General features: G+C 42.8%; 1 protein-coding gene across 1 annotated transcript; it reads right to left on the reverse strand.

The window, feature by feature from the left end:
• Positions 1-946: 946 nt before the first annotated feature.
• bmal1a (basic helix-loop-helix ARNT like 1a) lies at positions 947-22542 on the reverse strand. Its single transcript, XM_020104165.2, has 20 exons — positions 22395-22542; positions 15332-15476; positions 14457-14520; positions 13303-13450; positions 12901-12921; positions 12403-12435; positions 11335-11364; positions 10524-10681; positions 10295-10374; positions 9850-9942; positions 9566-9683; positions 8916-9065; positions 6781-7027; positions 6461-6567; positions 6217-6367; positions 5554-5633; positions 5311-5419; positions 4796-4889; positions 4273-4366; positions 947-4063 (listed from the first exon to the last, which is right to left on the reverse strand). The coding sequence occupies exons 3-20, from the start codon at positions 14500-14502 to the stop codon at positions 3906-3908; spliced, it is 1917 nt and encodes a 638-aa protein (XP_019959724.1). The 5' UTR covers positions 14503-14520; positions 15332-15476; positions 22395-22542; the 3' UTR covers positions 947-3905.
• Between the last annotated feature and the right edge of the window lie 218 nt (positions 22543-22760).

The raw sequence follows: 22760 nt of genomic DNA on the forward strand, positions 1-22760 counted from the left end.
CCTTTCAGACATTTACAGATTTTTGGCGCCTGTGGCCTCAAAAACAAAACACTCATCGAGGTCTTGATGAAAAGAATCAGGGACATTCGAGGAATTTAGTGAAGCTTGATTGAACTGAAGCCGACTGTTGGAGGTACGAGCTCTACGGAGACGGTCTAGTTTTCATGAAGGTTGGTTTGATGTTTAAACGTCATAAAATATCTTTAAAAATATTCTCAACCTTTTATAGAATCAGAAACACGACATTCAAATGTTTCCCAACAACTGAACAAGAAACAGAAACTTTGACTTCGTTATAATATCTGTTATTCTCTTGTTTGGAGCTGATAAACATGTTTGAAAGAAAAAACTTTTTTAGTACTTGTCCATTAATTTAGTTGTTTCTAACACGTGGCTGAAGTTTGAAATATTTAAACTTAACCCTCAAATGATAAAATGTTAGATTACATTTTTTTTAAATCCTTAAACTCTACATCAGTTTCACTTTCCGGATAAAAGTCTACGTCCATTTTTATTCACAGACTACAGCGATACACGCTACATAAGGTTTGATATTCATTCATTTCAACAAACTATTATAAAAAACTATAAATTAACTCACACAGAACTTTCAGAAAATAAATATTTACATCTTTCTGGGCATCGTTTATTCTGAAAAACAAGTTTAAAGATGATTTTAACCCAAAGATAAATGAGTCAGGTTCGTTATAAAACAAAACAAATATTCGAGTCATTTGTTTTGGGTCAGTGATGAACACACGTCTCTGAATGTCGCGTGTTATTCACCAGCCTCTGTTCGGGATCGTGGACGAGCAGCGGTGCAGATGTTTCCCTCGGTGGCAGCGTCTCATATAGAAACACCAGCGGGCTGCTGTGATTGGCTGGAGGAGCTGGAGCCACAGAGACGAGCGGCGGACGCACGAAGGACAAACACTGAAGTCCACAATGACAGAAACGGTTTTATTTTAAAAATATTTCACTGCTGATACATACAATACACTCATCATACTCATATATATTTGCATAAAGTATACTCTTAGCATGATAATATTTAAAGATTTGATACATTATTGTCAGGTGGGGGGGTATATCAACAAGGGAAACACTGTATTGTAGTGTAGCGTAAAAACATTGAAACAGAAAACCACTAGAACAGATACAGGGGGGGGGGGGGGTGTTTACTGTTGACAGGCCTGGTGTCAAACCAACTGTGAGCGTTAACTGAGCTGTCGTACAGATCACAGTCCGAACAGATCACAGTCCGTACAGATCACAGTCCGAACAGATCACAGTCCGAACAGATCAAAGTCCGTACAGATCACAGTCCGAACAGATCACAGTCCGAACAGATCAAAGTCCGAACAGATCACAGTCCGTACAGATGTGTGGGGACGGGAGCCACCGAGGCTCCAACCAGAGGTTTCAAACTTTCTGCCCGTGTGGAAAGAAAATAATAATAATAATAATAAATAAATAAAAACTCACGTTAACAGTTTGAGTCGAATTCCCCGAAAGATCAAAATTTTAAAATACAAGTTAACGCAGAATTTTTGTACATTTCAAAAACTCCTCATCCAAAAAGTCAATTTATTTCAAACTGTAAAAAAATCAGATGTGATGAATTCTCTCTTTAAATCAGAGAAACTAATGTTCATGATGAGAAACTGTGAGAAAATACAGAACTTTAACAATAAAAAAAAGATTTGCTCAATTGTTTTAATTTAATAAAATATGTTTGATTCATTATTTAGTTGGACTCTTTTTTTTTTTTTTCAAGGGAAAACCTTTAGAACGGCTTTAAAACTAAAAGTAAACTCTTGTCAGGTGATTATCAAATATTGAATTGATCCTAAAATCAAATGAAAACGAGTCAAATGTGAAGATGAAAAATAAAAAACTCAAACTGAGGCTGCGACTGCCTGAACAACGAGAACGTTTAAATAGAAATGCATATAAATATGCACACACATGATGCAAGAGTATAAATATATGTGGTTGTGTGTGTGTGTGTGTGTGTTACAGTAGAATTTAGTTTCCAGCATGATGTGGGAGATTCTATGGTCGTTAATGTTTTTCTTTGTATTCAGTTAAAAATATCATGACTGATATTTCAAGTTGTGTTTTTTTATATTTATTGATAAAGAATTAAAATAATTTGTTTTAGAATTTAAGTATTTTTTGCTTTAAAAAAAAACAAAAAAACATTGCACATTATCTTTCCACACAGGCAGGGGGCGCCATCAAGCCTCCTCTCAACACGTCTCCTCTGAACACTCTGTTGGCATGACGACAGCGGCGCGGAGCTGGCGAGGTAAAGAAGCAGCGTCGAGGATTTTCATTTTTAAAACTAACACGTCCTCGAGACCGTGTTCACCGCCAGCCAATGAGATCAGAGGACGTCGCGTAGCTCCGCCCCCCCCCCACACACTCTCTGCTGTATCTTTAACCGCCCCCGTCTGCGTCATCGCCCCCTTCTGCTAACAAGGGAGGTTGCAATGACGCGTACAGCCACAGAACATCTGCAGGTTAGTTAAGTGCTAAACCAAATTCAAGATCAACCGTCGTCGTCTCTGTTGCAGTAGAATTAAACTCGGAGGTATTTCATCTGAACGTCCACGACAGATTTTAAATAAAGACAAAACAGCGTCTCTGTGTCGAATCTGAAAACGGATCCACGGAGTTTAGTGACGGACAGTTTCACTGCGTCTGAAGTGCTTCACACGTGGTCGGAGATGTGCAGGCGACAGGCTGAAGAGCGTGAACAGCCGGAGAAAGCCGAGCGTGAGGAGCGGCGGGAAAGATTTCTCTGGGAAACGTCTGCGGAGGGAAACTGAGTGTGCGACGCCACAGCCGTGAAAACACACCCACACACACCGGGCTGCTGCTGCCGCCGGCAGATTAACGTAACCACGTGTTCTCCGTCAAAGTCTGACGCTTTGATCTCGGTTTATTTGGATCAAGTTAAGTTTGAAACCTGAACCGAGCGTCCTCTATAATTTCAGACTCGCTGGAGTCCTGCAGGTACTCGGATGGTTTTTGTTTTAACTCGGGAAAATAACATCGACTGAATATCAGCTTTAAATTTGTTTGGAGAAAAAGTTGTTAGCGTTCGTGCGAGTTCAGGAAACAGCAGCTCGGTTTGTTTGATTCTTTAACTGAACTCAGACTTGTGTGAGTTTAGGAAATAAAAACCTTCCGAGTGTCTTCAGGGTGAAACTCCAGAGGAGGACAGCGCGACGGTTTCCCATGATCAGGCGGACAAAATGACCATTTCCTGTGAAGTGCACCGCGTCCTACGTTGGAGGTGTTGATGAAGACGACGAGAGGGTCCGTGGTGGGAGGCACCGACACCACCGCCCCTCCCCCCAAAACCCACATCAAACTTCAGTTTATGTCCATGAACGTCTCAGGAGTCCCGGTGTCGGCTCGTGACCTGGCGATGGCGTCAGATCCGTCCATCAGCAGAGACGTTAGCACCTCAGACCTGCGACTTCTCTCTCCTTTAACTGGACTGTTTGTTTTTTTTTTTTAAAGAGTAATGTCTGTAACCGTGGCGATGTCAGAGAACCCCCTCGTCTGCACACGACCACCACTGCAAACACGATCATCTAAACACATCGTCTGGATTACGAGCTACTGATCCACCTCTCTGCTCCGGTGAAGATACAGGTCCACGGACAGGAAGTGGACGAGCTGAGATCTGAGCATCCAGAACCCTCTGCACTAAAAACCGTCTCCTCTCCTCCTGTGAGGAAAAACCTAAAACTTGAAATTGAAAATGTGTGCAGATGAACTTTTTTGCAATGCAGTTGCGTGCAGAGCGCAGCAAACATGGCAGCCGGAGTCCGACCCGACCCGACTCTCTCCACCGGCGGCTCTCGGTGCTTCTTCCCTTCCAGCTTTTCTCACAAAGGCCAGGGCAGGTCGCTGAAGTCGACGGGGCCGCCCAGGCCGGCGTCCGCCTCCAGCAGGGACATGATGACCGCCATGGCCGCCTCGTCGTTGCTGGGGCTGCTGGAGCCGGGCTCGTCCATGATGTCTATGCTCAGGTGGGAGTTGTCACCTGGATGGAGGACGAGTTAGAGAACGGTCAGCGAGCCGGTGCTTGAGGTCGGCAGGTTCGTTTTAATGAAACTAGAAATTCAATTTGAGACCAAACTCTGGTAAACTTCTTTTACACCGAAATTAGAAAGTTTTTTTTAAACTCAGCTAAAAAAAAAAGTTTGTAAAACGAGTTTGTCATTCAAACTTAGTGTCGTGTGTGTGACTCACTCATGATGGACTGGTTGGAGTACGGGTAGCCGACGGAATCAGGTCCGGGAATGATCCCCGTGCTCGGCAGCTCGGGTGTCCCTCCATTCTGAATCTATAGAGGACACACACACGCACACACACACACACACACACACACACACACACACACACACACAGGGATCAGTTTACTGTGAAAACTGATCAGTTTAAACACAAAGATCAGACACAGGTGACTCATGGGAAAAAACACGTCTGTGTCTCATGGCTCGTCCACATGATCCTCAACAAACTGAAATTCATAGACAATAAAGACAATGCTCTAAATATCCTGAGGGTTGAAGTCACGTGCTCCAGGAGATGAAGACAAATTAATGAAACGAGCAACAACTGAGCTGTCAGCTGTGATTTCTATTTTTATCAGTTTTCGTTCAGGAGTTTAGTTTCCAGCTGATAATCACACGTGTGGTCCTCAGAACGTTTTCACACTTGTTGAATGTGACGTCGATTTCACTGGAGATTTTGAGACAGTTTGTGTTTTTACCTTCTTCCCTCCGGGGGAGCAGGTGTCGGGTGGGGGGGTGCTGGTGATGTTTAGAGGGCTGGAGCCACAGCTGGAGGGGGAGGAGCCTCGGATCCTACAAGAGAGAGACAGATGTTTGTGATGATTCTAAAAACCTCCGATCGTCCTCACCCCCGGCACCGACTCACAGGCTCTGAGTTCGGCTTCTGTAACGATCTCACGCCTTCAACCTTCCCGCTGGAGTTTGTCAGCGTTGCCATGACAATAAGTAGAAACTACATCCATCAGCAGATTGAACTGGTGCAATCATGAGTCACCATCAGTCTCGGTTGAAAACCTGCAGCGTGAACTCTCCGTCCTACGTCGTCTTGATTCTACTGCCTAATGTGCAGACATGAGATAAACTGTAAACGTCGTGCACGACGCACTCGAGCGTGAACACGTGGCTCCTGGATTCTGATCAATCCCGACACAACGTCTCCGTGTGCATCACAATGATCCACAGTGAACAGTTGAATTCACTCATTTCCTCTCACCTCTGAATTTCCATCACTTCCTCCGCAATCATGCGTCCAATCTTTCCGGCTCCCGCTCTCGTGCCACCTGGGATCCCAGGTACCGTCTGCAGCGCCCGTCTCCCGCCGCCTGTCGATCACACAATAATCAGGATGAGGGGATTTCATCATTGTGAAGATTGAACAGCTCACAGTCACAGTCGGAGGGTTTTCTCGATAAATCACAGAAACTGTCTCTTTACTGAGGTTTGTGAAGCGATTTACCCTCTGAGGTGAGATGACTGTCCATACTCTGAGGCGAGGCAGCAGATTGAGGGTAGTCTGATCCTTCCATCATCGGACACCTGGAGAAACCACACACGTGATTAATGTGACACCTCACAGACAAACATGTGAGAAGAATTACCGACTGGTTGTTGTAGACAAGATTAAAATCAGCCGAGTCTTTGAAACACGTATCCACTGCAATTATGTTATGAAAACTTTTATTTGACAGAATATGTGACACGTGCTTTTATGTTTTAATTAAAGTTCGATATATTTAGTCACATTTGTGTTTTCTTTTTATTTATTATGAAGCTTCTGGTAAAGTGAATATTTATTGGAAATACTTTTTACTCCCTAATATCTTTATCTGCAATCGTTCCAACTTGTAAAACACATCATAGTAATGTGTGTGTGTGTGTGTGTGTGAGAGATAATTGTGAGGTCACTGTACTTTGACCTTCCATCTAAAAATCGAATCGGTTCATCCTTGAGTTCAAATTAACTTTTGCACCAAATTTGAAGAAGCACAGCGTTTATGAGAGCGGGTCAGACTATAAACTGGAAAACTCAACATGCGACACATAAAAAACTAAGTGACTGAACTTAAACAAAATTGGTTTTGTGATTTTAGTGCGTGTTTTTGTGTCTCGTGGTACTTACGACACAACGGTGTTGGTGGAGACGATGTACTCCACCTCCTTGGTCCAGGGATTCATGAAGCTGAACCAGCGGCTCCTCAGCGTGATGAAGGAGCCGTCTTTGATCTTGAATTTGTAACAGTTGGTGTTGATCTTCTCTCTCATCTGCAGCACTGTTCACACAGAGGTTCACATGGTGAGGACACAAACACAGACACACTGACAGAGTTGTTTGTCTGTCACACTGTTTGTCTGTAGACAGGCACCTTGTCGGTGGCACTCGGCCAAGTGGCCGATGTCGTCCTGGTGGAAATACTCGTAGAAGGAGGTTCCCAGCAGCTCCTGGGGCAGGTAGGCGAGAATGGCTGTGGCTCTGGAGGAACAGACACACACACACACACACACACACACACACACACACAGAGGTTGTGTTTAATTTTAGCTGTTAACAACATTAACCTGCAAAGGGAATTTAAATTATTTAATTTTCAACAAATCCTTTGTAAATTTCTATGTTTGCAACTAACAAGGTCACAAATGAATAACGAGCCCCTCCCTCCTCCCCCCACACTCTACTGCGTCTCACCTCTGGTCAACGAAGACGAATTTGCCGTCGATGGCGTGCCGGGAGACGTACTCTGTGGGCTTCACCCTGATGTCTGCCAGACTGGGCTGGGGAACGATGTGGGGGTGCAGACGGCCGATGGCCACCAGGCAGCTCAGGTTGCAGCCCTCGTTGTCGGGCTCGTTGTCCTCGTCGAGCCCCATCTTGGTGGGAGGCCAGCTCTTCAGGTAGCCGGTGCTGTGGATGGTGCAGAAGCTCTTGCGGTCGGCTGTGAAGAGAGAGAGGGACGAGGGAGCCGACGGTTATGACGGGGAATAAAAAGGGATCGACTCAGCGGGGTCCCGTCAAACGCTGTGGGGGTGATGGGAGAGTGTCACAGTTCAGTGGACTGAATCAAACAGGGGTTGATTTATGTAACAATGCTACGTGATAAATAAATAATTAACCTCTGTCACTCTCTACAAACACACAAACATATAAACTTTGTGTTGATCACGTTCACGTCCGAGCGGCGTGAACCCAGGAACATGAATTCTTCTGACGTGTGGATTTCGGTTCCGTGGTGTCACAGCTGTTTTCAGAAATGAACATCGTCCGGAAAATTAGGTCAGGACATTTTGTCTTTCACATATAAAGAACTCAGCAGGAGACTGTCCAGGTCAGACTCATTCACAACAACAGGAACATTTCCAAGTTCTGTGGTTTTTACCCAGTCTGAGTACACAAGCGTGTGTGTGTGTGTGTGTGTGTGTGTGTGTGTGTGTGTGTGTGTGTGTACGTCCAGTGTTTTAGTTTGAAGCACATCTGAACCATCGTCGGCTCTTTTCATCAAAACATCATCAACCCTCAGACTCGCTCATGAATTCTCTGGATAATAAGTCTTTTTTTTTTTTCACGTGGTCTCACTCAGAAACTACATTTATGACATTTGTGCTCTTTCATTCGGTTTCAGGAAAATGTTCAGACTTCAGTGGACGTCTGAAAGGAGCTCAAGAGAGTGGGAGGTTCTATCTGACAATCTGTCATTAGTCCAGATCTCAGATCAGTCATTATGTTGTGAACGATGATGAAGGGTCTTTGTGTCACTGACTCTCAGGATTCGAACACAACGCACCATCGAATGATCCTTCAAACTGGTTCAGGAAAATCCCCCCCCCCCCGCACGAGCTGACACACATTTAAGTTACCATGGTTACCAAATGACCTTTTGCATAAATAATAATGCAGCTTATGAGTTCACTTCCCTGACGATGCATGACCAGCGGATGCATTCAACCGCAGCTCAGCTTTAAATTCATGATGAAACCACATGATCCTGCGTGTTTGCTTTCACACACGTTTTCAGCCGGTCTCAGTCCAGTTCTGAAGTTTGACGCAGTGTGTGTGTGTGCGTGTGTGTGTGTGTGTGTGTGTGTGTGTGTGTGTGTTTGTCATCAACTATTTCTTTTAGATCTGTTTAAATATATGTTTCAATAAAGAAAGTAGAGTCCTCAGACACACACATAAATAAATAAGCTGAGAGAAAAGGGATGTTTCAGACTGGTTTCTGGATTTCTAGTTAAAAATGCACGGTGTTGATTATCATTTAGCCTGGAAAACATCCATCATCCATATTTTATTAAAAGGAGATTAAACCACCACCCAGTAACATCTCCCTTATGTGGTGTAAATGAACCTGAATAATTTAATATCTTGCTCTTAAACCTTGGATTGTGAAGAATGTTCTGTTCTAGTTGATATAAGAGAAAATCAGAGACTTGGTGCCGAGGTCTTTTTACATCCACTGCAGAATCTTTCTGTTCAGTGGATTAATTTAAAAATAACAATTAACTAAAGGAAATGTACCCGTGTGAATTCCTCAAATGTAATAAAGGCAATAAATGTCTTACATAAACATTTGTGCAATAAAAATGTTCAGAAAATCAAAGCACTTAACGAGGCCCACTTCCTCTGTTGTGTAACGGAGACGCTCGTGTTGACTGAGGTGTGATTCCTTTTTCTAATAAGGATGTGGGACACCAGGGAACCAGGGCTTTTCACAATAAAGCTGAAACTGAAAAGCTGCTCTCAGACATGCTTCACGCAGGCTCCGCCCCCCGTCTGAATGATGAGCGAAAGCTTTTTGTGTGACATTTAGGACAACGACAGTAACGCACCTTTTTTCTTGGAGCAGGTGGAGGGAAAGTCTTTATCTTCTACTTTGACAGACGGCCTGTTGCACTTCATCCTGCAGAAAAATGACCGTCTGGCTCCAGAACAGAGTCGAGACGGACCAGGAGTGATGTCTGTCTTCACTGGTAGACCAGCTGCAAATACACAACACAAACACACAACAGATGACAAGTTAGCAGGCCTCAAAACCACTAGTCATTCTTTTGTTGGTCCAGTGCGGTAGCTTCAATAACAACATCGTTTTACTGTCTGCAATGTTTCTGATTATTCCAGACACACTAAAGAAACAGAACACAGTGAAAAACAATCAGTTTAACTTCATGATGCATCTGTTTTAGAAGTTGAATGAAGCTTAATGAACTCTCTTCTTTGCGAAATTCTGTTTCCAAATTACAAAACTCAAAGTCACATATTTTAGAGGAACATAAATCAAGTGGTTTTGAAATGACTAACAGACAAAACCAGCATAAACCCACAACTAATCATTTTGCTGATGTCATCAGACGACCTTGAGATCGCTGGCGGCTGAGGACACGACTGATTAAGATGTCAACTCCATGTGGGGGGGGGGGGGGGGGGGGGGGGGGGGGGACAAGAGATTTCACAGAATAGATGAGGACGTGAGTTTGCTTACTTTTAGCGTCAATGAGCCTCTCTCGTGGGGCTGTGTCGGAAGAGGACAGCTGCTCTTTGACCTTGGCAATGTCCTTGGGGTGAAGGTAGTCGAACAGGCTCTGACCTATCAGGTCGTTCTGGATACAGAGGGGGAGAGAGATATACGAGAGTGAGTGAGGAAAACCGAGGAAGGGAGTGTTTCAGTGACAAAACAAACTTTGAACATAAATTCAGTAATGTTTAAAAAGTAACTGAAGATGGCTCAAGAAACATTAACCATGTCCTCGGTGCTCTGAAGCATACCTGGCTGTAGTTGAGGATTTTGTAGACCGATTCAGAAACAAAGAGAATTTTGCCACGATCGCACCCGACCACAAACAAGAAACCATCAGCAGCCTGCATGAAAACACAGAACACACCAAGAAATACAGTTTATTTAATTTTTTCACGGACTAATGTTTAATACGACGCGGTTGTTACTTCGTTTTCATTGGACTCCGTGGAAAAATAATAAAGGTAGTTGTTTAATTACATACAAAGATGTTTTGGTGCAATATTACAAAATAATTTGATCCAACAACACTTTAATATTTAATTTGCTATTTATTTTCATCTGTTAATTATGTTTTCCACACTTCAAACTAACAGAGAACATTGTGAACTGGGTGGAAAACATTAGTCAAACTGTCCATCTGTAGTTAACAAGAAGACAAACTCCGTATCATCAGTGTCAGATGTCTGCACTCACCCTTAGTATCAAGTGTTTGAGTTCATCATCCGACAGGAAGGAAGGTTTGTAGTTGGCCTCTGTGTACGGGTTGGCTGCACCTACACAACATGAAACACAACAATAAACACTCAGACATGTTGGTCATCAGACTTCACCTGCAGCTCACACAGTTTGAAAGTGATAAACAAGCTGCCATCATCATCATTATTATCATCATCATCATCATCATCATCATCATCATCCTGACCTCTGAGTGTCTTCATGTGCTGGACAGCCATGCGCAGGACCGTCAGCTTGTCAAGCTTGCGGGACATGGCGTTACAGGTGGGCACCAGCGACGCCAGCTCGTCAATGAAGCTGTTCATCTTGTCCCTGCGCCGCTTCTCGATCTGGCTGTGAGCCTCTCTGTGGAGGAAGGAGCACCGAACGTTAACACGCTAAACTCATCAAACTTCCCTCCTTTTAAAACCTGCCTCAAACTAAATATCGAGAACCATCTCGGTTGGATTTTACCTTTTCCTTAAGAGACAGAATCCTATAATAGCCAGAGGCAGGAATGCAAGATCAGGCAAGTTGTCCTTCAACAGGCGGCATTTTTGCACCGCAGATTATCCATCACCTCATCGTCTTAGCTAACTTGATATCAAAGCTTTAGATCGATGCTAAGAAAACATTGCTCTTCGAGGGTGAAAGATGAAATTCCATTTTTGGTGTTCAGTCTCTCCTTCAGGACGTAAAGAAAACATCCGTCTGTCCAACTCATCTGTTCTGCCTGCGCTCAAACCTGGCAACACTGACGGCTACAGACAGACTCGTTCTTTCCATGCAAGAGAAAGAGAGCTTGCCACTGGCCATTAGGTACAGTGTGCTCTTACAGTCCCTCGGGATCCTCAGATCTATACACTTCAATGTATAAAGTTTCTTATTATCAACATACACAAAGATCTCTCTGTGCCCAAACACAGAGTGACATTTAACTCATGTAAGAGAGATTAGCAGAGAGAGAGAGAGAGAGAGAGAGAGAGAGAGAGAGTGAGAATGGAAAAGAGTTTTTATACCTGGCATTCTTAATCCGGCCCTGTTGATCACTGGAAAGACAAACAAAGACATTTTAGAGAAATGGCCAAAAGAGGGAACGTTTCAGAGAGAAAAGTAAACCACAAGGTTTGAGGTTTAAATCAGTGTGACAGAAGGGCTGGGGTGAGTAAAGGAAGGGAGGGAGGAAGGGAGGGATGAAGGGAGGGAGGGAGGAAGGAAGGGAGGGAGGGAATGGGGCCACGGCAAACCTCGCAGGTTCTGTAACTAACCTCATTTATCGGTCTCATAAGAATCAAAGCTTATGCAACATGAGTAAAGCTCTGAGGTTATATCTGACTGTGCCATCTCATGACTGATGTAATACAAATGTGACGTAGGTTCATTAAACCTCTTCACAGTAGCTCTCATTCATGCTGTTATGCAAAAAAAAAAAAAAAGAGGAGTATTCAAAACCAGCCCACAGGCACACGGATGACATCTAATATCAGATATGATAATGAAAAGTGTTGGTTTGTGTTGATGTTTGGAGATTTAAAAAAGAATGATCTCACAGATAAGATCATTTAGAGAATTTATTTTTGTGCTAAACCTCCACCGTTATTATTTTTGCTCCATGTCCCGGCACTTGGTCCCAAATGTCCTGAATTGGTATCAATCGTGAGAAAAATCCCCTCATGTCCATAAAATGGCTTAAATGTGACTCTACACCTTCCATCCTCTTTTTGTGACTGGGAGTTTCCAGCTTCTGAGCCACAAACACAAGTGGACAGCGTTCATTTATTTGGTGTTTGACATCACAAACGCTGGCTCTCTGAATCTGAGTTTTTTCAGACTAGCGTTGTTTCCTGTAGTGTTAAGGTGGAATTCGAGTTGACAGTTTATTTTGTACAAAATATGTTTTCTACCTTATAAAAAAGGTAGATTTTTAAAAAAAAACTAGATTTTCATATTTTTTGTGAACCAAGCCTTCGAGTTTAATTGATTTCAAAAGAACACTGGTTTATTTCAGCCGCAGGAGAAAAGGACAAATGTACGACAAATGAAAACATACTGAGGACTAAAGCTCTGTAACCACGGTAACCTCTTACCCTCCAAGCTTATCTTTGTCTGGGTCCATGTCACTATGGAGGAAAAGACAGGAGATATTAATTTTAGGCCACATCTCAATAACCACAGCGCTTCATAAAAGAGTTCACTGGGTTCAGCAGCTTTGCTTTTTTTTTTTTTTTAGATTAGATTCAACTTTATTGTCATTGTACAGAGTACAGGTACTGAGACAACGAAATGCAGTTTAGCATCTAACCAGAGTGCAAAATAGCAATAAAAGTGCAGAGTCTGTGCATATGTAAAGTGGAATAATTGAATAAATAAGATATATACAGTAAGAGTTGGGTGTGAAAAAAAAGAACATAATTGGGACTAGCAGCAATTGAGGTAGGTAAGTACGGTTAATACAGTAAACAGTAAACAGCAAAATAGTATTTTAAGTCTCTCATCTGATGGTTACAAATCAATTTCAAGTCATTATGAGATTAATACAGATTAAATCAACTTTTCTTTAACAGATAAAAGTTGGTTGAACTTACTCAAATGAGAAGCCATCAATTCTGCAGAGAAACAAAGATGATATTAATTAGATTCTTTCATTGAGGCATTGATTCTTGTGATTATTTATAATATATAACAGAAGCACTGATTTATAGTGTTTGTGACTTTGACAGAGCGTGAAAATAAAACTTGAGTGATTTAAATAGATTGTAAAAATTGGTCGGACCAGAAACGCTGCATTAGTTTGAGTTTATCAAAAAAGTCTGAAACTATCTCGATTTTTTCCTTGTCGTCTTTTCACCTTATTCTCTTCCTCCTCTTTTCTACCTTCTTTCTCGCCACCCTGCCTTTTCTTTCCTTTCACTGTCTCATCCTCATTGTCATTACTCCTCCTTTACTCCTGTCCCTGCACTCCTGTCTTTCTCTTCTGCTCTTCTTACTGGTAGTCGGTGGTGCTGCCCTTCCTCTTGCGTGTGTAGTCCATGCCAGGCGTGCTGATGGAGCTGGAGATGAGGTCGGTGGACCCAGGGGACATGAAGTCAGTCATTGTAGACGAGATGTCCATCCTTTGGTCTGCCATCAGGTCATCTGCAGAGCAAAGACAAAAGCAGAACAGAATTTGGTGAGAAGTGATGTTTGTGCTCCTGCTGTGGAGATAAGAAAAAACCTGCATATCACACCTTGGACAGAGCTTCTGAAATATGAGCTCCGAAGCTCTGGGACATTCTGATCGAGTAAATACGTCTGGCTGAAAGTCCCACAGGTTACTTAACAACTAATTGCTTCTGTCTGATAAATATAATTATTAATAATTTTAATATGAAGCACTGCTTGCCCACAGCGCACACACACACACACACCCACACACACACACGGTGAACCAGGTGAAGTGAAGATAACAACTGCACTCTTCACTGTGCAGAGCAATAAAAAGTAAAAGGTCAATAGGTTCAGTGACAAACTACCTGTTTGTGGTTTATTTTTCATCTGTTTTATTCACAGTCTCCCACAATGTTGTATTCTTGTAAACTTAGATTGTGTCAGAGACAAGCGAGCTGACTGCAGACAGTGACTCAGCAGTAGCAGAGAAAAGAGGACAGGAAGGTAGAAGGGTGGGAGGACAAATGATAGGAGGACAAGAAGTACAGAGGGCAGATGGGTAGAGAACAGAGCACATGCAGAACAGAAGACACGGGACAGGAGGAAGGAGGACAGAGGAAAGGAAGACAGAAGGACAGATGGATACAGACTCATGTCTTTTATGATTGAATTGTTAGTGACTTTGTTATTGTTGCTGCTCTAGAAACAGTTTGTTTTAATGTCTTAACATTAAATATGATGTAGTGGAATGTCCTGCAGTAACATATATGTAATCAAATGTAAATATTTTACCACATTATGCAAATTCATGTTTATATATCATTGATTTCATGAAGTAATATCTCTCCTGCTTTGTGTCGAGCAAAGTCAATGTGCATTCTTACATTTCTCATTCCAGTTTCTCGTCTGTAATAATTGACTATATGTAAACAATCAGGAAGACAAACAGGATAATGGTCATGATTGGTTGGAAACATTATGAAGTGACACTCACCACAGATGTTCATCACTGCCTCTGTGTTAAAGTCATCTCCTTCCATCCACTCGTGAGCCCTCAACTGTCAAACACAGAAAAACACCATGTTTTAAAAAAAAAAAATCACAACACAGAGAAAGAAGAAGAACAGACACACACACACACACAGTTAGAGTTGCATGGACACATGCTGCAGTCGTCATGACATCTGGGTCAGATGTGAGGGCAGAATAAACAGGAAGCTGCACGTATGGAATTATTGTACGTCACATGTATTATCATTTCTCAGCCAGATCCGGGTCAGACCATATCAGCTACATGACATCTGATGTATTTGTGCTATTTAGGGAACATATAGATGTTGATGGTCAAAGATAAGTTGAGCATCTGATGTGACGTAGACGTCGCTTCTAGCTGCAGCCAATCAGCTGCCCCCATCTCTTTGAATGTGGTGATCTCATACGTCGCTGAACTGGAACTCGAGGTATAAATTCCTTATTTGATGCTTTAAAAACCTCATGAAACATCAGGACAGCTGAGACTGGCTCACGTGTGTGTGAACCTTGATATTCCTGCTCTACACCACGGTCACTACTACGCTGACACTGACTTCAAGTTATGTCAAAAGCACAAGATGGTATCAACCGTATCCAGGATATTCTAGCTTTGTTATTGTAAAACAGACAAGTATTAACTGGCAGCAGAGGACGGAAATGCAGAGGCAGATGAGGCGAGAAGAAAAAGTATAGAATACGAGTCTGTGTGTTTTTCTGTATTCAACTCTGTGACAGTTCCCTCTTGAGTCAGACTGATGCATCTGATCAGGAGGAACTTTGACTCATTGACCTCCATTAAATGTGCGTGAGAACAGGCTGCATATGAAGAACAGTTACCTGGATAGGAAACTGGGACAGGCCTCCTGGACGGGCCTGGTGTCGTGTGGATCGGTCTGGTCTGCTCAGTTCAGATCTGTTAGTTTTGATTCAGTTTCCTCCAGTGTGATCTGATCTGTAGGCAGCTGGTGCAAACCATCAACCTCTGCAGAGAGACGAAGAGAGAACTGTCAGTCAGGTGCAAATCTGATGTTTCAAAAACCTTATGGCATATAAACAAAACAATTCAGAAAAAGTATGAAACAATCACGGAGCAAATGACAAAACTTCATTAAAAGAACGACATGCAACAACAAGAGAGCTCCAACATTAGAGCTGTACCTTGTTGTAAATGCTCTAATGCTGCCATTAGACATGATGATAGTGTTGAAGTCATTCCTTGTTATTTAACCTGTTTAAATTACTGCCACTACAAACCCACTCACACCACTTGGGGACGTGGGACGGACCTGCTGTCCCTGGTTGCTAAGCTATAACTATATAATTACTGTTTAGGAAGGAGTTAATCAAACAATGGGACAGATGGACTCTTCTGTGGAGATCTTTGTTTTGTGAATCTGAGTCTGGTCTCATCATTTTAATGGATTAGTGAAGTACAAGTCGATTGGTTGATTTACTGTAACTAGTGCAGTTTGTAATGTTGTGTTCTCTCGTCCTGTGTTGATGGAGCTACTTCAGAATTATTCCTCACCATTAGTGAGTCATCTAACACTTCTACAGTAAACTGTCACTGTTTGTGTGCGGGACAATGTGTGCGGAGCTTTTTTTAAACAACCTATGGTGCAGAGCGAAAAATGTGTGTTTATCCTACCTGGTTTATCTGAACTGAAGATTTGACAGTCAATGTTTTCCATAAAATGAAACTGGATTTACTATTTTACTGTTCACATAGTAATTTTAATTGATCTACTGAACTGGTGTTATCAATCATTGCATGTCAGCTGCTTCATGTCTGTTAAACAACCGACACAATATTTAGACCCAAGTTCTAATCTTTTTTAACTCCTCTCCGCGGTGCAGAAACAACATGTCGTCCTTTTGCTTTGAAGACTTTTGCCAAACAGGAAGAGATTCTATGAATGTTGTTGCCATGATGGAGATCTGCACCAGTCGCGGGTCAGTTAATCCTTGTCTGTCTGATACAATGGAAATAATCAAATCATCCAAATGATCTGGCAGGGATTTTGACCTGCGGTTGGACCCAGTTACAGAACACGGCTGTAGTTTATTCAAGGACGTAGAAGAAGACACGTTAAACTCGGTCCACACACTGATTGAAGGGACTCTGCCCTGCCCCCACTTTATCTGTTCATTCAATTTCTAATAATATTAAAAGTATCACATCTGTGGAATGATGTCAATTTATGGAATTATGAGGTAGATATATAAAAAACAAACAGGAAAAATATAAAATACAAGGAAACAATCTAACGTTCTTATTTATGCAATAATAAAAAGGAAATATAAATGATAGAATAGAAACCAGTTTGAAACTGTGACCATTTCCTGTGAGGAGTAAGAGGAAACACTGTCGTGGCTTTTTTGAATGTTTAATGTGCAGTGACATCAAAATGCAAAGCTCAGGAAGCAGTGCTGAAGCAGCAGGCAGCAGACTACTAGGTCAGGACAGACTCAGGGAGCTCTCATACTGGGACAAAGCTCTGGGCTGGAGGGGGAAAACCACTATGTCATGATTGAACAGTGAAAGGAACTGGTGCTGGAGTGGAAAGTGGGTCAGCCAGTCTCTATGGTCTCAAACCAGCCAGCCTCAATTTCCATCCACCACCTACTTCTACTTTGTCAGTGAGTCAGCATGCCATTCAGCTTAGTTCCCCTGTTCTACGCTCTACACCCACTCAGACAGTCAGGAAGCAGCCGGCAGAACTGGCCATGAAGCGAGGGAACGTCCGGGCATCAAATCAGCGCCACAATCACAAACACTTTCATCTCAACCAGTGACAGAAACAGTGACGACACCACTGTCGATACTCTGATACTGTTCCAACAATTATTCCGAAAAAGGATTTGTAAAATTTTACTTTTCAATTAAATCGAACATGGAGTTTTAAGAGCTGTGTCTCACTCTGTTATGAACGTAAACTGTGACACTATATTAGAAGAGAAAAAATAAAATCACAAAGATGGAAGGAGGTCACAGCTGCTGTTACAACCTACATTTAAAAAGACAAGAACACAGTCGTCGAGAGAAACGATTTGTATTGTTATCTGGGTGAAATTAGGAAATTAAATTGTGCACTAGAAAAAATACAAATATGTTAATTTTCCCACCTATGGGGAGACTCAGTAATTATTACATTATTACATGAGCATTCAGAACTCAAGCGTCACACCACTTCAGTTTTCAAACCTCTCCATCATTTTGATCTAAAGTACACGCCTGTAGAGTTTTGTGATTGTATCTTACATGGTTACCTGTTAAAACAGTCTAACAGTCCTCAGTGGTGGACCGGCTGCTGTCAGTGTCTCCAGGACAACGATTGCTATGATGACATGTAAACACAAACACACACGGGGGGAAACAATACCGGCCCTGCCGTCTGCGCTCATGGTGATTCATCACCTCATTGTTTCAACTTGAAATTAGCCAGATGCAGACACGTTTGCTGAGCAGCCTCTAGAGGCTCAGTCTCTTCAAACCTGCACTTATCAATACTCTTAAATGGACCAACTGTGTCACTAATGATAATGAACACCAAGAAAATTATCACCCAACTGCAAGAGGTCATTTTACTGTTTGCGTCACCACTATCATCAGCCTCGTTTCCACCAGCACGACCTGCCCAGCCACAAACAACTGGAACCAAGTTTGTCAAACAGTCGGACACACAGGAACTCAAGATGAATGCTAATGTTGCACTTTGAGTGAGTTTAGCATGAGATCAGCAACTTCACGAGTAACATCCAAGGCGCCAGAGTTCCTCTAACGTAAGCTGTTTATAGTCATCAATTCACGTTGTACTTTTGTCTAGAAACTTCAGTGCAGACGTGTGTGAGGAATCTAAACTCAAACTTGACTTCAGGGCCGTCCACTGGGGATGAGATCACCCACAGGACATTTTAGAGTCAAGTGTGAACAAACTCTGAGACGGAGATGTGAAACAAACCCACACAAATGAGCAGTTTTCAGACATGAGCTGTGGAAAATGTCCGGAAAATGATTTTGATATTTCTGAGTGCCCAGGAGGACCGCAGTGCAGCTTAAAATACCTAAACCCGTTTCCCTTACCGTGTTTAAATATACCGCGTGTTGAAATGTTGCCATGAGTCATTAAATGATGCATAGATGTGAGTAACGCATTTAATCCTCGATGCTTTTTCAGCATCTATATCTGGCACGGACTATGAGGTTGCAATAATAACAAAATTCAAGTCTACTAAATGGGTTGAAGCTTCAGCTGTTGCCATGGTAACCCACATCCAAATCAGGATTCAAGTGCTTTGTGGCTTTATCATCATTATTATAATAGATGCATTACCACAATAAAATTAGAAATGAACATCCCACATTATGCATTAACATTAATTATTATTTTTCATCGCCAAGGACATTTAATCTCAGTTACAGATTTGTGCATCATGTGACCGAGTCATCAGTCATCATCACAGCTCATCCAAACTAAAGAAAGCACCTGTAGCTATTCCTCTACCAACTTTACCTCGGCTGCTGAGTTGTTCCTTTTTATTGCAACCACTTGAACCGACCAAACAAAACATTTAATCAAGTAGGGGTTACAGAGAATAGACTTGTTATGACTCTGAGTCATAATGTGTGAATGTGTGTGTTTATGTTATTCTCAGGTTTCCCTAGGCTGCACATACAGTTCACCTCTGACCATGTGTATGTGCCCAGGTTCGCAACAGTGAAGGAAAAGTTTAACAGCTTGAAAACTATAACCGGGCTCTGACAATAAGCAAGTTGCACTGCCTGATTACAAGTCTTCAAGACTTTGTGGACAGACTGTGCTTGACTGACAGCTCTCTTTAACTACGCAATTATTATTCAAATCATGCAGTCACACAAAAATGTTCCGTTGACGAGTAGGATCCATTTGCTGCCGTGAGCTGATCCTGCCCTTCACGCATGGTAAATACTTTAGGAATGCTGCGGGTAGTCTGGAGTTTGTGCTTTTAACCCTGCTCACGCAATTTCCTGTCCATTGTTCCTTACAAGATTGTGCAAGTAAATGGTTCCTCACGAAATCTGGTCCGGCAGCAGCGGTGGTCTGAGAGACTTCAGGTGCCTCTAATTTAATCCCAGCAGACTTAACTGAGCAAAACACGCAGAAAGGAACAATCACTATATTATTGATCAGATACCTGCGTCTCTAATTTGGTAGCAACAGGTGGATACAAGAGGAAAGTCAATTCATTAAAGGAGACATATGATGCTTCTCAATATTTCTTTCCTCTAGTGTCCTGTAAAGTTAAAGGTAAATGGAGGCCCTCTCCCCAAGAGAAAACTCTGAAGCTCCTGTAACACCTTGTCAGCAGTCTAGTCAATACTTACTATGGGATGTCACAATGCCCACATTTGCATTTGCAACACACACTAAGCTGCTTGTCTGGCCCAACACCACAAAAGTCAGGTAAAGCAAGAGCCAAGGCCGAGATTTCCTACGCATGCTGGAAGTAGTTGATCATGTCTCCTTATAAACAAGACATTTAAATATAATCCAAATAACAATCACAATAACTCAACATCAAACCGCAGTCTAATGTTGGATAGAGTAGAAAAACACCACGTACTACTAATGAGAGCAGTGTTTCTACATCTCGTCAAGTTTCAAATCAAAACCATGACAGGCTGAGCACAACAAAATGCTCACCAGTCAACATATCAGCACTGATAAGCACGAATGGAGGTTGTTACCTGTGCACAAGCAAAAACAACAACCCTTGTGAGCCCAAGTCTGAAGTTCATGGCGGATGTCTTGCTGTCGTGAGAAGCTTAACACTTAAACTACTGATAACACTAGGGGTTGTAAGATATGACACTGTTTCATTTCATACTCTATTGTATATCTTGTTGTGTCAAATCACATGCTTTGAGGCATGACAGCAACATGAACAAACCACACGACTTAGGACACAATCGGAGAGGGGACTACTTCTGTCGCCATGATGTGGTTTGGGTTTGAAAGCCTGTCATGAAGCAGAAATCCATATTCGCCACACAACAGACTCAAACACCACACTTTCAACACCTACGCACGAATGAAGTCAAACAGTACGGAAAGTGTCTGCGGACATTATGAGAGCCACAAAAGTACAGTCGAGCCCACAAAACAAAAGTCAAACTCAAATATTTTAAGAGGCTTCTGCCCACAACACACTATCTGCCCTATATTGTCATGATTGACTGAATATTTGTTCTAAATTAAAGGACAACTAATGAAAGAATATGAGTAATATACCTTTTATTTGTATGCAATTCAGAATATATTGAGAAGCAGGACTTTAAATGCGGTCATGGACTATTTATTCATTCAGCGTTTTTTGTTGTTTTAGTCCATTTACTTTTTCGCCCAAATAGCTCACAAACAGTCGACTTCAAAACCATCAAGCTGCACGAAATCACAAACTTTAAATATTTCAGTTCCTCAAATGTGCCTGATGTTTTCATCGAGATCTGTGAATGATTCTCTGGGAAAAATGGAAAAATGTTTAAAAAATGACAAATCTCGCAATGTTAAAGAAAGTGGAACAAATTTCCTGGATGTGTCTCCAGACCAAAATTTAAAGACACAAACAAATCCTTTCACCAAAGTTTCTTGGAAATCTAGTTGGTTTAATTTTTTTTCGTTATCTTGCTTACAAACCAACAAACAAATGGACTGGGATGAAAACCAAACCACTTTGACCAACATTTACAGAATGTCCAATCCATCAAAATGCTGCTTATGTACCGTGCGAACAAGAAAAAGACAATTTAAAACACGTTTGAAAACTTAAAAAGAAATACTGATGTGAAATTTATTGGGATATTTAACAATATTGATCTTTACCAATAATTATCCTAAAATAAATTTGTCACATTATTATTTCTCCACCCGGGAGCAAAAAGGTCTTAAAACTCAAAACAAATAACAATCCAACATGTATTTAAAATATCATTGAGATGAGCAGATTTTTCACATTAATGTCCCGAACAGATCCACAACATCCACTGGGAACCACTGCATCCTTAAATAAAATATCCCATGAACTCTGAGTATGACTCACAGGAAGAAGTGGAATTAAAAGGCAACCATTGCTCATCCTGCTGGAGATCTCCAGAAGAACCCCCCCTCCTCCATGTCAGGGATCCCCTGCTGCAGACCGACCCAGCCACTGTGAAACCAAAGCCCGGTACCAGCGTGGCGCGTGTTCATCTTTGGAGGAACCATCGCGGGAGACTGCAGATCAGTCGCCACATTTCCACTGACGACGCCAACGACTGGTGTCACGATATTTCATAACCACTCGTGAGGCTGCTGTGTCCGAGGCAGCTCTCATCTCAAGTGCGACTGTCCCCCACATGTCCACTGGGCCGTTCAAAGACACAACGCCAACCACGGGGGCTTTGATCTGGGCTTTTAAGTTAGCATGGGAGGATGCTGTCGAAGAACCCCGTGCTGGAGATGCCCACCGAGGCCTGTTTACATAGCTAGCCTGCTAGCATCGATGGCACTGATAGTTGACATTTAACCCGCATTCACACCTGCACTTACCCCGTGCACACGCTCCCCCCCCCCCCCCTCAACAAACACACAATGCATGCTAACAACAGCTAAACCTCAAGGGGCGGAGGAGGAGGAGGGGGTGGGGGGGGCGGTTTCCCTTCATTTTAACCATCCCAGCCCGTAGCCCCCGTTGCCTAATGTTAGCATACAGCTGCTAGCTTCAACGAAGTGTCAGGAGCTGGGCAGCGAGCTAACGTCCACGAGTGACGTGACCGCGGAAAAAAAAAAACATCGACGATACCAGCGCGGATCCTCCGCCACCGGACACCCGGAGCCGCGTGTTCGAGCCCCCGCAGGCCGGTGGTCGACCGTGTACTCACCGCGGGTCCGCCGGGGTCCGTCTATCCATTGGAAGCCACCGGGCGAGCTGCGATAACGACCCACACAAGTGTGACATAAACGAATCGCAGCCGCTGACCCAGTTTCTCTTCAGCGTCATGCCCGTCGGACCACTAACCTAGTTTCTCGGCCAATGGCGCGCGGGCTGCCGTCGGAGGTGTCCCCCCGGCCAATCAGCTGCGAGCTCGGGCTGGGGAAAGATGACGGACGCACCCGCTCAGCCAATCAGAGCACGAGGAGAACGGAATGCAGAGGCCACTCAGTGTGTTTGTGTTTGAGGCGTGTGTGTGTGTGTGTGTGTGTGTGTGTGTGTGTGTGCGCGTGTGTGTGTGTGTGTGTGTGTGTGT

The sequence above is a fragment of the Paralichthys olivaceus genome, chromosome 7 (assembly GCF_024713975.1).
Source record: "Paralichthys olivaceus isolate ysfri-2021 chromosome 7, ASM2471397v2, whole genome shotgun sequence".
Taxonomy (NCBI): domain Eukaryota; kingdom Metazoa; phylum Chordata; class Actinopteri; order Pleuronectiformes; family Paralichthyidae; genus Paralichthys; species Paralichthys olivaceus.

Excerpts from the sequence above, each read along its gene's own strand:
- bmal1a (XM_020104165.2), bottom strand. The coding sequence starts at position 14,502 with ATGGAAGGAGATGACTTTAACACAGAGGCAGTGATGAACATCTGTG. Across the intron at positions 13,451-14,456 it reads GGCAGTGATGAACATCTGTG|ATGACCTGATGGCAGACCAA; the intron begins GTGAGTGTCACT and ends TTTGCTCTGCAG. Across the intron at positions 5,420-5,553 it reads CAGTCATCTCACCTCAGAGG|GCGGCGGGAGACGGGCGCTG; the intron begins GTAAATCGCTTC and ends TGTGATCGACAG.